This window comes from Ammospiza caudacuta, chromosome 39 (assembly GCF_027887145.1).
Source record: "Ammospiza caudacuta isolate bAmmCau1 chromosome 39, bAmmCau1.pri, whole genome shotgun sequence".
NCBI classification, from domain to species: Eukaryota; Metazoa; Chordata; class Aves; order Passeriformes; family Passerellidae; genus Ammospiza; species Ammospiza caudacuta.
The window spans coordinates 454212-470573 of record NC_080631.1 but is presented as its reverse complement, the minus strand read 5'-3'; the positions used below and the strand labels follow the sequence as shown (position 1 = coordinate 470573).

Here is a 16362-nt window from a genome sequence, read left to right as displayed (position 1 = left end):
GGTTTGGCCTTAAAGGCTCCTCTGCCGCTCTTCGCAAAGCTCTTATTAATGAGCGAAGCTTGATTAAAATATTACCGCACTAATAAATAATTGAACAGGGAATGCGCCCGAAAAAGCGTTGGAGTACGCTGCGAGTAACGGAGGACGGGTTTATCAAGATGATAATTAGCGTTAATTAGCGTGCAACGGGGGTTAATTAGCATATAATTAATAGATTACTTTGTGCAAAAACGGTTATTAGAGAGGCCCCAACTGGGTTATTAATTATGGAGAGCCTTACTTAACCCCAAACCAGCCGCTTGAAGCTTCAATTAGCACAAGAGGTTAATTAAAATCGGCCGATGCCCCTTTAAGAGTCGGGCCCTGCCGCGAGGGGTTAATTAATAACCAGCTAATCACGGCCCCGGTGGTTAATTAGTGAGTTATTAACGCGAACGGGGTGCAATTAATGGGGCGTTAATTGCGGTGGGGGAAGGGGAGACCGCGTGAGGGAGTGAGGGGCGTGGTTTGAAGCGAGGGGGCGGGGCCAAAACAGAGGGGCGTGGTCTGATGCTTTTTATGGTTAATAACGGGACGTGACTCGAAATGTGGGCGTGGTTTTTCCTTTTTAGGAAATAGAAGGCGTGGTCTAGCAAGGGGCGGGGTTAAATCGCGTAGGGAGCAACGGAGGGGGCGTGGCCAGCGCTGAGGGGCAAAAAAGGGCGGGAAACGGCGTCGCGTGCGAGGGGGTGGAGCCAACGCTGAGGGGAAAGTGGCGGGAAGGCGGTGAGTGGGGGAATTTTGAGAGGAAATTCGGGTAAAAAATGGGGAAATTGGGTAAAAAATGGAAGGAATTGGGTAAAAAAAAGGGAGAATTTTGGGTAAAAAAGAGGGAATTTGGGATGGAAAGGTGTAGGGGAGGGAACTCGAGGGATTTGGTGGGGGTCTGGGAGGAGTTGGGGAGGCTGTGAGGAGATTTGGGGGGGCTGTGGGCGATTTTGGGATTTTATGAGGACATTTTGGGGTTCTATGAGGGGATTTTGGGGTTTTATGAGGATATTTTGGGCACTTATTGGGGTTTTATGAGTGAATTTTTCAGTTTTATGAAGAGATCTTTGGGCATTTTGAGGTTTTATGAGGAGCTTTTGGGGTTTTATGAGTGAATTTTGCAATTTCAGGAGGAGATTTTGGGGTTCTACGAGGGGACTTTCAGGTTTTATGAGGAGATTCTGAGGTTTTATAACAAAATTTTGGGGTTCTTCGAGGAGATTTTGGAGTTTTCTGAGGAGATCTGGGGGTTTTGGAGGATTTCGAATTTTTATGAGGGAATTTTGGGGTTGTATAAGGGATTTTTGGGGTTTTATGAGGAGATTTTGGGGTTATTTGAGGAGATTTTGGAATTTTCTGAGGCGATTCGGGAGTTTTAGAAGGATTTTGGGGATTTCTGAGAGGATTTTGGGGTTGTGTGAGGGAGTTCGGGAGGATTTAGGGGGATTTTGGGCATTTGTGAGGGGATTTTGGGGTTTTATGAGGAGGTTTTAGGATTTGGGGGAATTTTCTGAGGAGATTTTGGACTTTTCTGAGGAGATTTGGGGCTTTTAGGAGGATTTTGGGCTTTTATGAGGAGATTTTGGAATTTCGTGAGGGGATTTTGGGGTTTTATGAGGAGATTTTGGGGTTCTTTGAGGGGATTTGGGGCTTTTGTGAGGGAATTTGAGGGTTATTTGAGGAGATCTTGGAATTTTCTGAGGCAATTCGGGAGTTTTAGGAGGATTTTGGGGTTTTCCGAGGAGATTTTGGGGTTATAGGAGGGAATTTTGGGGTTTTCTGAGGAGATTTTGAGATTTTTTGAGGAGATTCTGAGGTTTTATGTGGGAATTCTGGGTTTATGAAGGGATTTGGGGTAATTTGAGGGAATTTTGGGGTTTTATGAGAGAATTTTTGTGAGCTCAGAGGGGATTTGGGAAGTTTTGGAGGTTTTAGAAGTTTTTGATCAAAATTGGGGCATTTTTGAGGCATCTCAATTTTATTTTGGGGCTCTGGGGTCACTTTGGGGGCTTTGGAGTGATTTTGTGTCATTTTGGGGGCATTTTGACTCATTTTATGTCACTTTTTAATGGGATTTTAAGCAATTTTGTGCCTTTTATATGCTTTTGAGCCATTTTGTGCCTGTTTTTGTACTTTTGAGCCATTTTGTGCCAATTTTGTGTGATTTTGACCCATTTTAAGCCGCTTTTTTGTAATTTTGTTTCATTTTCTGCCAGGTTTCTTAAATTTTGAGCTATTTTGTGCTAATTTTTTTTGGTTTTGATCCACTTTATGCTGCAACAAAATCCAATTTTGTTGGATTTTGATCCATTTTATGTCACTTTTGTGGCATTTTGAGCCATTTTATGCCAATTTTGTTTGATTTTGAGCCATTTTGAACCATTTTAGTATGATTTTAAGCCATTTTGTGCCACTTTTCTTTGATTTTGAGCCATTTTTTGTCACTTTTATGTCATTTTGAGCCATTTTACGTCACTTTTTTGACATTTTGAACTATTTTATTTAACTTTTCTTAGATTTTTAGCCAATTTGTGCCACTTTTCTTTGATTTTCAGCCATTTTACGCCAATTTTTTTTTGTTTTGATCCTTTTTGTACCAATGCTTTTTTGTTTTGATCCTTTTTACGTCACTTTTCTGGCGTTCTCATCCATTTTGTGTCAGTTTTATGGGATTTTAAGCAATTTTGTGCCACTTTTCTTCGATTTTGAGCCCGTTGAGCCAATTTCCTTTGATTTTGAGCCATTTTACGCCATTTTCCGGCATTTTGCTCCACTTTATTCCGTTTTCTGTGTAATTTTGCTCCATTTTATACCAATTTTCCCTAATTTTGACCCATTTTTGCCGCTTTTGTGTCACTGCCCCCACTTTCTTCAGCCTCCCCCCCCCCCTCCATTTTTTGCCCTTTTTAAGCCGATTTTTTTTCCTCATTTCGTGGTCTTTTTTTTTTTAATTTTTTTTTTTTTTTTAATTTTTCACCCCTCCCTCCCTTTTTTCCTTTCTCTCCTCCTCCTCCTCCTCCTCCCGCTGGCAAAGTCCAGCCCCGGCGAGGCCGAAGGTCACCCCCAAGGATCCCGGGGGGTTCCCTCTCTCCTTCCTCATCCTCCTCCTCCTCTCCCCCACAAAAAAAAAAAAAAAAACAAAAAAAAAACCCTCAAAATTTCCCTTTTCCCGCTTATTTAACCCCGATTTTCCCCCATTTTCACCCCAAAACTTTAAATTCCCGATGGAGTCCGGCCCCAAATCGCGGGGGAAGCCGCAGAAAAAGGGGGAAAAGGAGGAGGAAGAGGAGGGAGGAGGAGGAGGAGTGGCACTCAAAAAGGAGATCGGGCTCCTCAGCGCCTGCGGGATCATCGTCGGTGAGTCCGGGGACCCCTCCCCAAAATCCCAAAAACCCCCAAAAATCCCCCCAAAAACCCCCAAACCCTTCCCGGCACCCCCGAATTGCCCCAAAACCCCCCAAAATCGCCTCAAAAACCCGCAGGAAAATCGCGATTTTTTTTGTTTTTCCCCCTTTTGGTGCCTCCGTGTTGGCCCTCGGGATCCCCCCCCCCCCGCCCCGATGAGGAATTTTGGGGTTTTGCCCCCAAATTGAGGCGGATTTTGGGGGAAAACACAAAAGTTTTCAGGGTTCGCCTCAGGGTTTTGGGGGGTTTTAAGGATTTTTGAGGTTTTGAGGGGATTTTTTGTTTTTTTTTTTTTTCCCCCCCACAAATAAACAGCCGGGACCCCCCTCAATTCCCCCCTCGGCCCTCGGGATCCCCCCTGAAATCGCCCCAAATTCTCCTCAAATCCCTCCCAGAATTCCCAGGAGTTCCTCGGGAGCCCAAAATCCTCAAAATTCCACCCAAAATTCCCTCACAAAAACCCAAAATTCCCTTTAAAAAGCCCAAAATTCCCTCAAAAAACCCCAAAATTCCCTTTAAAAACCCCAAAATTCCCTCAAAAAACCCCAAAATTCCCTTTAAAAAGCCCAAAATTCCCTCAAAAACCCCAAAATTCCCTCAGAAAACCCCAAAATTCCCTTTAAAAACCCCAAAATTCCCTCACAAAAGCCCAAAATTCCCTCAAAAAACCCCAAAATTCCCTTTAAAAAGCCCAAAATTCCCTCAAAAAAACCCAAAATTCCCTCAAAAAACCCCAAAATTCCCTGTAAAAAGCCCAAAATGCCCTAAAAAAAAACCCAAATTTCCCACACAAAACCCCAAAATTCCCTTTAAAAACCCCAAAATTCCCCAGAAAACCGTAAAAATTCCCATTCTTTCCCTGAAAACCCCAGAAAATTCCTGATTTTTCTCCAAATCTCTCCCAAACCACCCCAAACCCCTAAAAAATTCCCATTTTTTGCCCCAAACCCCTAAAAATTCCTGATTTTTCTTAAAAACTCCTGATTTTTTTCCCCAAAACTTTCCTGAAACCCCTAAAAACTCCCAATTTTTTCCTAAAGGCTCCTAAAAATTCTAAATTTCCACTCCAAAACTCGTAAAGGTCTGAATTTTCTCCCAAGCCCTCTAAAATTCTGGATTTTCCCCCCAAACCCCCCAAAAACCCTAAAAAAATCCCAATTTTTCCCCAACATCTCCTAAAAACCCCCTGATTTTTCTCTTGGAAACCCTAAAAAAAAGCAAGATTTTTCCCAGATTTTCTCCTTAAACATTTCGATTTTTTCTCCTAAACCCCCAAAAATCCCAATTTTTCCCCCTAAAATGTCACATTTTTTTTCCCGAGAAACCCCTAAAAAATCCCAATTTTTTCCCCTAAAAAGTCACAATTTTTCCCTGAAAAAGCCCTAAAAAATCCCAATTTTTTCCCCTAAAAAAATCCCAATTTTTTCCCCGAAAAACCCCTACGAAATCCCCATTTTTTCCCTAAAAAATCCCAGTTTTTCCCCTAAAATGTCCCATTTTTTTCCCCTAAAAACCCCTAAAAAATCCCAATTTTTTCCCCTAAAAACCCCTAAAAAATCCCAATTTCTCCCCAAAAAAACCCTAAAAAATCCCAATTTTTTTCCCCTAAAATGTCCCATTTTTCCCTTGAAAACCCCTAAAAAATCCCAATTTTTTCCCCTAAAATGTCCCAATTTTTTCCCCTTTAAACCCCTAAAAAATCCCAATTTTTTTCCCGAAAAACCCCAAAAAATCTCAATTTTTTCCCTAAAAAACCCCAATTTTTCCCCCTTTAAACCCCTAAAAAGTCCCAATTTTTTCCCCGAAAAACCCCTAAAAAATCCCCATTTTTTCCCTAAAAAATCCCAATTTTTCCCCTAAAATGTCCCAATTTTTTCCCCTTTAAACCCCTAAAAAATCCCAATTTTTTTCCCGAAAAACCCCAAAAAATCTCAATTTTTTCCCTAAAAAACCCCAATTTTTTCCCCTTTAAACCCCTAAAAAATCCCAACTTTTTCCCCTTTAAACCCCTAAAAAATCCCAATTTTTTCCCCTTTAAAACCCTAAAAAACCCCAATTTTTCCCCCTTTAAACCCCTAAAAAATCCCAACTTTTTCCCCTAAAAACCCCTAAAAAAATCCCAATTTTTTCCCCAAAAAACCCCTTAAAATTCCCTAAAAATCCCAATTTTTCCCCCTAAAAACCCCTAAAAAATCCCAATTTTTCCCCTAAAATGTCCCAATTTTTTCCCCTTTCAACCCCTAAAAAATCCCAATTTTTTTCCCGAAAAACCCTAAAAAATCCCAATTTTTTTCCCGAAAAACCCTAAAAAATCCCAATTTTTTTCCCGAAAAACCCCAAAAAATCTCAATTTTTTCCCTAAAAAACCCCAATTTTTCCCCCTTTAAACCCCTAAAAAGTCCCAACTTTTTCCCCGAAAAACCCCTAAAAAATCCCCATTTTTTCCCTAAAAAATCCCAATTTTTCCCCTAAAATGTCCCAATTTTTTCCCCTTTAAACCCCTAAAAAATCCCAATTTTTTTTTCCCTTTAAACCCCTAAAAAACCCCAATTTTTTCCCCAAACCCCCCGAATTCACCCCAAAATGGGAATTTCCCCAGGTAACATCATCGGCTCGGGCATCTTCGTGGCGCCGCGCGGGGTCCTGGCGCAGGCGGGCGCGGTGGGGCCGGCGCTGCTCATCTGGGCGCTCTCGGGCGCGGTGACGGCCGTGGGCGCGCTCTGCTACGCCGAGCTGGGCGTGGCCCTGCCCCGCCCCGGCGGCGACTACGCCTACGTGGCGCACGCCTTCGGGCCCCTCGTCGGGTAAGCTCGGGGAAAGTTCCGGAAAAATCGGGAAAATCGCGAAAAATCCCCGTCAAAATCCGCCTTGGTTTGGGCCAAATCCGCCATTTTGTGTTGGCGTTTGCCGCCATTTTGTGTTGATTATCCGCCATTTTGTGTCCTTTTCCCGCCATTTTGTCTTGGCCTGCCGCCATTTTGTGTCCTTTTCCCGCCATTTTGTGTCCTTTTCCCGCCATTTTGTCTTGGCTTTTCCCGCCATTTTGTCTTGGCCCGCCGCCATTTTGTCTTCGCCTGCTGCCATTTTGTCTTGGCCTGCCACCATTTTGTGTCCTTTTTCCTCCATTTTGTGTCCTTTTCCCGCCATTTTGTCTTGGCCTGCCGCCATTTTGTGTCCTTTTCCCGCCATTTTGTGTCCTTTTCCCGCCATTTTGTCTTGGCTTTTCCCGCCATTTTGTCTTGGCTTTTCCCGCCATTTTGTCTCGGCCCGCCACCATTTTGTCTTTGCCTGCCACCATTTTGTGTTGATTATCCACCATTTTGTGTCGTTTGCCGCCATTTTGTCTTCGCCTGCCACCATTTTGTCTTCGCCTGCTGCCATTTTGTCTTGGCCTGCCACCATTTTGTGTCCTTTTCCCGCCATTTTGTGTCCTTTTCCCGCCATTTTGTCTTGGCCCGCCACCATTTTGTCTTTGCCTGCCACCATTTTGTGTTGATTATCCACCATTTTGTGTCCTTTTCCCGCCATTTTGTCTTGGCCTGCCGCCATTTTGTGTCCTTTTCCCGCCATTTTGTGTCCTTTTCCCGCCATTTTGTCTTGGCTTTTCCCGCCATTTTGTCTTGGCCCGCCGCCATTTTGTCTTCGCCTGCTGCCATTTTGTCTTGGCCTGCCACCATTTTGTGTCCTTTTCCCGCCATTTTGTCTTGTCTTGCCACCATTTTGTGTCCTTTTCCCTCCATTTTGTGTCCTTTTCCCGCCATTTTGTCTTGGCCTGCCGCCATTTTGTGTCCTTTTCCCGCCATTTTGTGTCCTTTTCCCGCCATTTTGTGTCCTTTTCCCGCCATTTTGTCTTGGCTTTTCCCGCCATTTTGTCTCGGCCCACCACCATTTTGTCTTTGCCTGCCACCATTTTGTGTTGATTATCCACCATTTTGTGTCGTTTGCCGCCATTTTGTCTTCGCCTGCCGCCATTTTGTCTTCTCCTGCTGCCATTTTGTCTTGGCCTGCCACCATTTTGTGTCCTTTTCCCGCCATTTTGTCTTGTCTTGCCACCATTTTGTGTCCTTTTCCTGCCATTTTGTCTTGTCTTGCCACCATTTTGTGTCCTTTTCCCGCCGTTTTGTGTTGGCCTGCCACCATTTTGTCTTGGCCTGCCACCATTTTTCTTGGCCTGCCGCCATTTTGTGTCCTTTTCCCGCCATTTTCTGTTGGCTTTTCCCTCCATTTTGTGTCCTTTTCCCGCCATTTTGTCTTGGCCTGCCGCCATTTTGTGTCCTTTTCCCGCCAATTTGTGTTGGCTTGCCACCATTTTGTGTCCTTTGCCTGCCATTTTGTGTTGATTATCCGCCATTTTGTGTCCTTTGCCCGCCATTTTGTCTTCACCTGCCACCATTTTGTGTTCATTATCCACCATTTCGTGTCCTTTGCCCGCCATTTTTTGTCCTTTTCCCGCCATTTTGTGTTGGCCCGCCACCATTTTGTCTTGGTCTGCCACCATTTTGTGTCCTTTTCCCGCCATTTTGTGTTGGCTTTTCCCTCCATTTTGTGTCCTTTTCCCGCCATTTTGTCTTGGCCCGCCACCATTTTGTCTTGGCCTGCCGCCATTTTGTGTCCTTTTCCCGCCATTTTGTCTTGGCTTGCCACCATTTTGTGTCATTTTCCTGCCATTTTGTTGTGGTTTGCCGCCATTTTGTGACATTTTCCACCATTTTGTCTTGACTTTCCGCCATTTTGTCTTGGCCTGCCGCCATTTTGTGTTGATTATCCGCCATTTTGTGTTTATTATCCACCATTTTGTGTCGGTTTGCTGCCATTTTGCGTCAGTTTCCCGCCATTTTTGTTTGATTTCCCGCCATTTTCTCTTGGTTTGCCACCATTTTGTGTTGATCTCCCGCCATTTTGTCTGGGTTTTCCGCCATTTTGTGTCAACTTTCCGCCATTTTGTGACACTTTCCCACCCTTTGGTCTCGGTTTGTCGCCTCGCCGTTTTCCTTTGGTTTGCCACCATTTTGTGAAATTTTCCCGCCATTTTGTGTCATTTTTCCCGCCATTTTCTGTCAATTTTCCGCCATTTTGTGTCCCTTTCATTTTGAATCAAAACTCATCGATTTTGAGCCACTTTTTCACCAAATTTTGGTGTTTTTCCCAAAACTTCCCAATTTTTTTACCGTTTTTACCAAGTTTTCCCCATTTCTCCCAAAATTTCAGCCTAAAAATTCCCGGAAATTCCAGCCCCAAATTAGCGAATTTTTGACCCAAAATGAAATTGATAAAAAGAGCAGGAAATTGACACAAAATGGCAGAAAATTGACACAAAACGGGGGGAAATTTGCTAATTTGGGGCTGGAATTTCCGGGAATTTTTCGGCTGAAATTTTGGGACTTTTTTGGGGATTTTGGGTTGGAATTTTTGGGGATTTTTTGGGATTTATTGAAATTTTTCAGGCCGTGGTTTTTGGGTGATTTTAGGGAATTTTTCTACTGGAATTGAATGGGGATTTTTGGGGAATTTTTGTGCTGAAAGTTTTTGAGATAAAAGGGAATTTTGAGGCTGGAATTTGATGGGATTTTTATGGGATTTTATTGGAAGTTTACACCAGAATTTTAGGGGAATTTTGGCCTGGAATTTTAGGGGATTTTTTTACGGATTTTAGGGAATTTTTAGCCTGGAATTTGATAGAAATTCTAGCACAGAATTTAATGGGATTTTCAGAGGATTTTAGGGAATTTGTAGCCTGGAATTTTATGGGATTTTGGGGGAATTTTAGGGGATGTTTGGGTGGGAACTTTAGGGGACTTTTAGCCTGGAATTTTATGGGATTTCATAGGAATTTGAAGCCAGGACTTAAAGGGATTTTTGGGGGATTTTGGGGAGTATTTAAACTGGAATTTTACGAGATTTTCAGCCTGGAATTTTATGGGATTTCATAGGAATTTTAAGCCGGGACTTAAAGGGAATTTTGGGTGATTTTGGGGTGTATTTAAACTGGAATTTTACGAGATTTTCAGCCTAGAATTTTATGGGATTTCATAGGAATTTTAAGCCAGGACTTAAAGGGATTATTGGGGGATTTTGGGGAGTATTTTAAGTGGAATTTTACGAGATTTTCAGCCTGGAATTTTATGGAATTTTTAGACGACTTTGGGGAATTTTTTGGGCTGGAATTTCAAAGGATTTTAACGGGATTTCGGGGAATTTTTTTGGGCTGGAATTTCAGAGGATTTTAACGGGATTTCAGGGAATTTTTTGGCCAGAATTTTAGGGTGATTTTTTTAACCAAAATTTAATACAATTTTACCGCGATTTTCACCTTTTTTTTTTCCCATTTTCCCCGTTTTTCCGCCTTTTTTCGCCCCGTTTTTTTTTTCTTTTCCCCGTTCCCTCCCCTCGCCCCCAACCCCCTGCTATTTGTAACTCGCGGATTTTTCCCAAATTTCCCGTTTTTCGCCCCAGATTCCTGCGGCTGTGGATCTCGGTGCTGGTGATTTACCCGACCAACCAGGCGGTGATCGCGCTCACCTTCGCCAACTACGTCCTGCAGCCGCTCTTCCCCACCTGCGGCACCCCCGAGGCCGCCCTCAGGGTCCTGGCTGCCGCCTGCCTGCGTGAGTTTGCCCAAAAAGCCACAAAATTCGGGGTTTCCCAAAAAAAAAACGGGAAAAAACGGCGAAAGAACGACGAAAAACGGCCAAAAAGCGGCGAAAATACGGCAAAAAACGGGGGAGGAACGGCTCGAAAACGACCAAAATTGACCCAAAATTGGTCCCAAATCCACCTGGGGTTCACCTGTGTCCCTGACAGATCCCAAATTCACGAAATTTTGGGAATTTTCCCCCCAAAAAAATTCGGGAATGAACGGTGAAAAAACGACAAAAAACGGTCAAAAAAGGGCAAAAATACAGTGGGAAACGGCTCAAAAATGCCCAAAATTTGCCCAAATTTTGCCTCAAACTCACCTGGGGTTCATCTGTGTCCCTGAGTGATCCCAAATTTCATGAAATTTTGGGAATTTTCCCCCCCAAAAAAATTCGGGAAAAAACGATGAAAAATGGCGAAAAAATGGCGAAAATACAGCGGGGAACGGCTCAAAAATGAAGAAAATTGACCCAAAATTGGTCCCAAATCCACCTGGGGTTCACCTGTGTCCCTGACAGATCCCAAATTCACGAAATTTTGGGAATTTTCCCCCCCAAAAAATTTGGGAGTAAACGGTGAAAAAATGACAAAAAACGGCCAAAAAACGGCAAAAATACAGCGGGGAACGGCTCAAAAATGCCCAAAATTTGCCCAAATTTTGCCTCAAACTCAGCTGCGTATCTGAGTTACTCCAAAAATTTCAAAATTTCTCGGAATTCCCAAAAAATCCGACCAAAAGACGCGGAAAACGGTGAAAAATTGGTTTTAAAACGAGGCCAAAAATGAGTGAAAAATGACCCCAAGCTCCCCATTTTTTCACCAAAATTCCCCGTTTTTTTCCCAAAATCCCCATTTTTTACCCCAAATTTTCACCTGAGCTCACCCACCCATCTTTAATTTCAATATTAACCCCTAACATGCCAGCGTAACCCTTAAAATCCCCATTTTTTGCCCTAAAATCCCCGTTTTTTCATTAAAAATCCCCATTTTTTCACCCAAAATCCCCATTTTTTCACCTAAAATCCCCGTTTTTTTCCCAAAATCCCCTTTTTTTCACCCAAACTCCACCTGTATTTACCTGAGCTCCCTTCAATTCCATTTTTAACCCTTCAAACCCCATTTTAACCCCTAAAATCCCCCCAAAATCCCCATTTTTTGCCCTAAAATCCCCGTTTTTTCACCTAAAATCCCCATTTTTTCACCAAAAATCCCCGTTTTTTTTTTCCCAAAATCCCCATTTTACACCCCAAATTTTCACCTGACCTCACCCAGCCATCTTTAATTTCAATATTAACCCCTAACATGCCAGCGTAACCCTTAAAATCCCCCTAAAATCCCCATTTTTTGCCCTAAAGTCTCCAGTTTTTTACTAAAAATCCCCATTTTTTCACCCAAAATGCCCATTTTTCCCCAAAATCCCCATTTTTCCACCCAAATTTCAATTGTTTTTAGCTGAGCTCCCTTCAATTCCATTTTTAGCCCTTCAAACCCCATTTTAACCCCTAAAATCCCACCCAAAATCCCCATTTTTTGCCCTAAAATCCCTGTTTTTTCACCTAAAACCTTCGGGTTTTTTTCCCAAAATTTCAATTTTTCTCCCCAATTTGGTTTCCAGTCCTTCTGACGTGGGTGAGCTGCCGCAGCGTGCGCTGGGCCACGCGACTGCAGGACGTGTCCACAAAATCCACATTTTAACCCCCAAAATCCCAATTTGAACCCTTAAAACCCTCATTTTTTCACTAAAAATCCCCATTTTTTTCCCAAAAATCCCCATTTTTTAACCCAAATTTCAATTGTTTTTACCTGAGCCCCCTTCAATTCCATTTTAACCCTTCAAACCCCGTTTTAACCCCTAAAATCCCCATTTTTTGCCTAAAATCCCCATTTTTTGCCCTAAAATCCCCGTTTTTTCACCTAAAATCATCATTTTTTTTCCCAAAATCCCCATTTTTTGACCCAAATTTCATTTCCAGTCCTTCTGACGTGGGTGAGCTGCCGCAGCGTGCGCTGGGCCACGCGTGTGCAGGACGTGTTCACAAAATCCCCATTTTTTCACCTAAAATCCCCATTTTTTGCCCTAAAATCCCCATTTTTTCACAAAAATCCCCATTTTTTTTTCCCAAAATCCCCATTTTTCACCCCAAATTTTCACCTGAGCTCACCCACCCATCTTTATTTTCAATTTTAACCCCTAACATGCCAGCCTAACCCTTAAAATCCCCCTAAAATCCCCGTTTTTTCACCTAAAATCCCCATTTTTTCACCTAAAACCTTCGGGTTTTTTCCCAAAATCCCCATTTTTTGACCCAAATTTGGTTTGCAGTGCTGCTGACGTGGGTGAACTGCCGCAGCGTGCGCTGGGCCACGCGTGTGCAGGACGTGTTCACGGCGGGGAAGCTGCTGGCGCTGGCGCTGATCGTGGGCGCCGGCGCCGTGCTCATCGCCAGGGGTGAGACGGGCACGAAAACGGGGCCAAAAACCCCGATTTTGGGCAAAAATCCCCAATTTGGGAAAAAATGTGGGGAAAACGGGGGTTTGGGTACGGAAAACGGGGGTGAAAATGGGGAAAAATGGGATTTTTGGGGGGGGAAAAGGGTGGGTGAACACGAGGTGGAAAAGGGAGGAAAATTGGGGCGAAAATTGAGGGTTTTGAGAAAACAGAAATGAGGAAAAAAATCGGGATTTTGGGGTCAGGAATTGGGAGGAGAACGGGATTTTTGGGGGAAAAAAAGGGAGGTTTGGGAAGGAAAAAGGGGGGTGAAAATGGGGAAAAAATGGGATTTTTGGGGAAAAAGGGTGGGAAAAAAAGAGGAAAATTGGGGCGAAAATTGAGGGTTTGGGGAAAATAAAAATGAGGAAAAAAATTGGGATTTTGGGGTCGGGAATTGGGAGGAGAACGGGATTTTTAGAGGAAAAATAAAAAGGGAGGTTTGGGAAGGAAAAATGGGGAAAAATGGATTAAAAATGGGATTTTGGGCGGGGAAAATCTGGGGAAATGAGGAGGAATATTCAGGATTTGGGGAAAAATGGGGGAAAATGGGGAGGAATTGATGAAAATTGGCAAAAAAAATTGGCTCATCAACAGTGCGGGAGAGAGGTGCAGAAATGGGGCAAAAAATTCAGATTTTGGGCAAAAATGAGGTTTGGGGGTGAAAATGGGCATTTTGGGGGGGAAAAAGTAGAAAAAAAAATAGGAAAAAATCCCAGATTTGGAGAAGAAGGAGAGCACAGCAAAAAAAAAATGGGATTTGGGGGAAAATTTGGGAAAAAAAACGAAAAAATGGGGAAAAGCGAAGAAATAACGGAGGGGAAATTGGGGAAAAAGATGGGAGAAAAATGGGGGAAAAACCTCAGAAAAATTGGGTTTTTTGAGGGAAAAAAATGGGGGAAAGGTGGAGAAAAAAGAGGGAAAAATGGGGGAAAAATCAGGAAAAAATGGGAGAAAATGTTGAAATTTTTTTTTAATGTAAAGTCTTTAAAAAGGAATTAAAACTTTAAAAATCAACAAAAGTAATTTAAAAATGTTTTCAAATCGCCAAAATATTGGGAAAGAAATTGGGAAAAAGACCTGAAAAAAACGGGAAAAAAAAAAGGGAAAAAAAGCGAAAACAAAAAGGCGTAAAAAATGGCAAAAAATCGGTAAAAAACCCATTTTTTTTCCGATTCTTTCTGGGTTTTCTCTAAAATTTTTTTGGTTTTTAAAAGAGCACTTTTGGCTCTGCCCCTCGCAGGCCTCTGTTCCTGCCTGGGAAATGGGGAAAAATTGGTGGAAAATGGGATTTTGGGGGGCAAAAAATGGGAAAAATTGGGGCAAAATGGGGGGAAAAGATGGGAGAAAAATGGGGAAAAAACCTCAGAAAAACTGGGTTTGTTTGAGAAAAAAATGGGGGAAAAATCGGAGAAAATAAAGGGAAAAATGGGGGAAAAAATCAGGAAAAAATGGGAGAAAACGTTGAAATTTTTTTTAAAATGTAAAGTCTTTTAAAACGAATTAAAACTTTAAAAATCAATAGAAATAATTTTGAACTGTTTTTAAAATCATCAAAATATTGGGAAAAAATTGGGGAAAAAAAAGGAAAAAATTTAAAAAAAAGCCACAAAAAAAAAAGTCGTAAAAAATGGGAAAAAATCGGTAAAAAATCCAAATTTTTTCCGATTTTTTCTGGATTTTCTCTAAAATTTTAGATTTTTTTTGTTACCTGTGGCAGGTGAGCACTTTTGGCTCCGCCCCTCGCAGGCGTTTTCCTGGTGGGCGGAGCCGGGGGCGGGGCCTCGGTCCCTGCCTGGGAAATGGGGAAAAATCGGGAAAAAATTGGGGAAAATGGGATTTTGGGGGGGAAAAGAGGGGGAAAAATTGGGGCAAAATGGGGGGAAAAGATTGGAGAAAAATGGGGGAAAAACCTCAGAAAAACTGGGTTTGTTTGAGAAAAAAATGGGGGAAAAATCGGAGAAAATAAAGGGAAAAATGGGGGAAAAATCAGGAAAAAATGGAAGAGAACGTTGAAATTTTTTTGTTAAAATTTAAGGTCTTTAAAAACGAATTAAAACTTTAAAAATCAATAGAAATAATTTTGAACTGTTTTTAAGTGACCAAAATATTGGGAAAAAATTGGGGAAAAAACCGGAAAAAATTTAAAAAAAAAAACCACAAAAAAAAAAGTCGTAAAAAATGGGAAAAAATGGGTAAAAAATCCAAATTTTTTCCGATTTTTTCTGGATTTTCTCTAAAATTTTAGATTTTTTTTGTTACCTGTGGCAGGTGAGCACTTTTGGCTCCGCCCCTCGCAGGCGTTTTCCTGGTGGGCGGAGCCGGGGGCGGGGCCTCTGTTCCTGGCCTGCCTGCAGGGATCCTTCGCCTACGGGGGATGGAATTTCCTCAACTACGTCACCGAGGAGCTGGTGGAGCCCCGGAGGTGAGGATTGGGGAGAAAAACGGCGAAATTGGGAAAAAAATAAAAAAAAAACGGGGAAAATCGGTGAAAAAACGGGGAAAAACGGTGAAAAAAACGGGGAAAAAATGGGGAAAATTGGAATTAAAAATGAGGGGTTGGGCACAGCTGGGAGGGGAAAAATGAGAAGAGAAAATGGGGGAAAAATGGTGAAAAAAGGAGAAAATTTGGGTGAAAAATGGGGAAAAATGGAAAAAAAAGGAGAAAAAAATGGGAATTTTGGGGCACCTGGGAGGGGAAAAAATGGGGGGAAATGGGGAAAAAATGAGGAAGTTTGGGGTAAAAATGGGAATTTTGGGCACAGCTGGGAGGGGAAAAATGAGAAAATAAATGGTGAAAAAATGAGAAAATTTGGGTGAAAAATGGGGAAAAAATGGAAAAAAAAAGGAGGAAAAAATGGGAATTTTGGGGTACTTGGGAGGGGAAAAAATGGGGAAAAAATGGGGAAATTTGGGGTAAAAATGGGAATTTTGGGCACAGCCGGGAGGGGAAAAATGAGAAGAAAAAATGGTGAAAAAATGAGAAAATTTGGGTGAAAAATGGGGGAAAAAAAGGAAAAGAAATTGAGGAAAAAATGGGAATTTTGGGGTACCTGGGAGGGAAAAAATGGGGAAAAAATGGGGAAATTTGGGGTAAAAATGGGAATTTTGGGCACAGCTGGGAGGGGAAAAATGAGAAGAAAAAATGGGGAAATTTGGGTGAAAAATGGGGAAAAAATGAAAAAAAAAGGAGAAAAAAATGGGAATTTTGGGGCACCTGGGAGGGGAAAAAATGGGGAAAATTGGGGTAAAAATGGGAATTTGGTAAAATGTAGGAAGGGAAATTGGGAAAAAATGGTGAAAAAATGAGAAAATTTAGGTGAAAAATGGGGAAGAAATGGGAAAAAAAAGGAGGAGAAAAAAATGGGAATTTTGGGGCACCTGGGAGGGAAAAAATGGGGAAAAAATGGGGAAAATTGGGGAAAAAATGAGGAAATTTGGGTGAAAAATGAAAAAAAAAAGAGAAAATTGGGGGAAGAAGTGGGGATTTTGGGGTTAAAAATGGGGATTTTGGAGTAAAAATGGGGATTTTGGGGTACAAAATGGGGATTTTTGGGGTTTAAAATGGGGATTTTGGTGTTAAAAATGGGGATTTTGGGGTAAGAAGTGGGAATTTTGGGGTTATAAATGGGAATTTTGGGGTTAAAAATGGGGATTTTGGGGTTAAAATTTGGGGTTCAAGTGGGTATTTTGGGTTAAAAATGGAGATTTGGGGCTAAAAATGGGGATTTTGGGAAAAAAATGGAGATTTTGGTGTTAAAAATGGGAATTTTTGGGTTAAAAATGGAGATTTGGTGTTAAAAATG

General features: G+C 42.0%; 1 protein-coding gene across 1 annotated transcript in view; it reads left to right on the top strand.

The window, feature by feature from the left end:
- The first annotated feature begins 2912 nt into the window (after positions 1-2912).
- The window catches only part of LOC131570828 (large neutral amino acids transporter small subunit 2-like), a 28262-nt gene continuing 14812 nt past the window's right edge, over positions 2913-16362 (top strand). Inside the window, exons 1-5 of the mRNA XM_058823206.1 lie at positions 2913-3384; positions 6032-6236; positions 9886-10037; positions 12392-12517; positions 14828-14981. Coding sequence (XP_058679189.1) covers positions 3252-3384; positions 6032-6236; positions 9886-10037; positions 12392-12517; positions 14828-14981 — 770 coding nt within the window. The 5' untranslated portion in view covers positions 2913-3251. The remainder of the gene's footprint in view (positions 3385-6031; positions 6237-9885; positions 10038-12391; positions 12518-14827; positions 14982-16362) is intronic.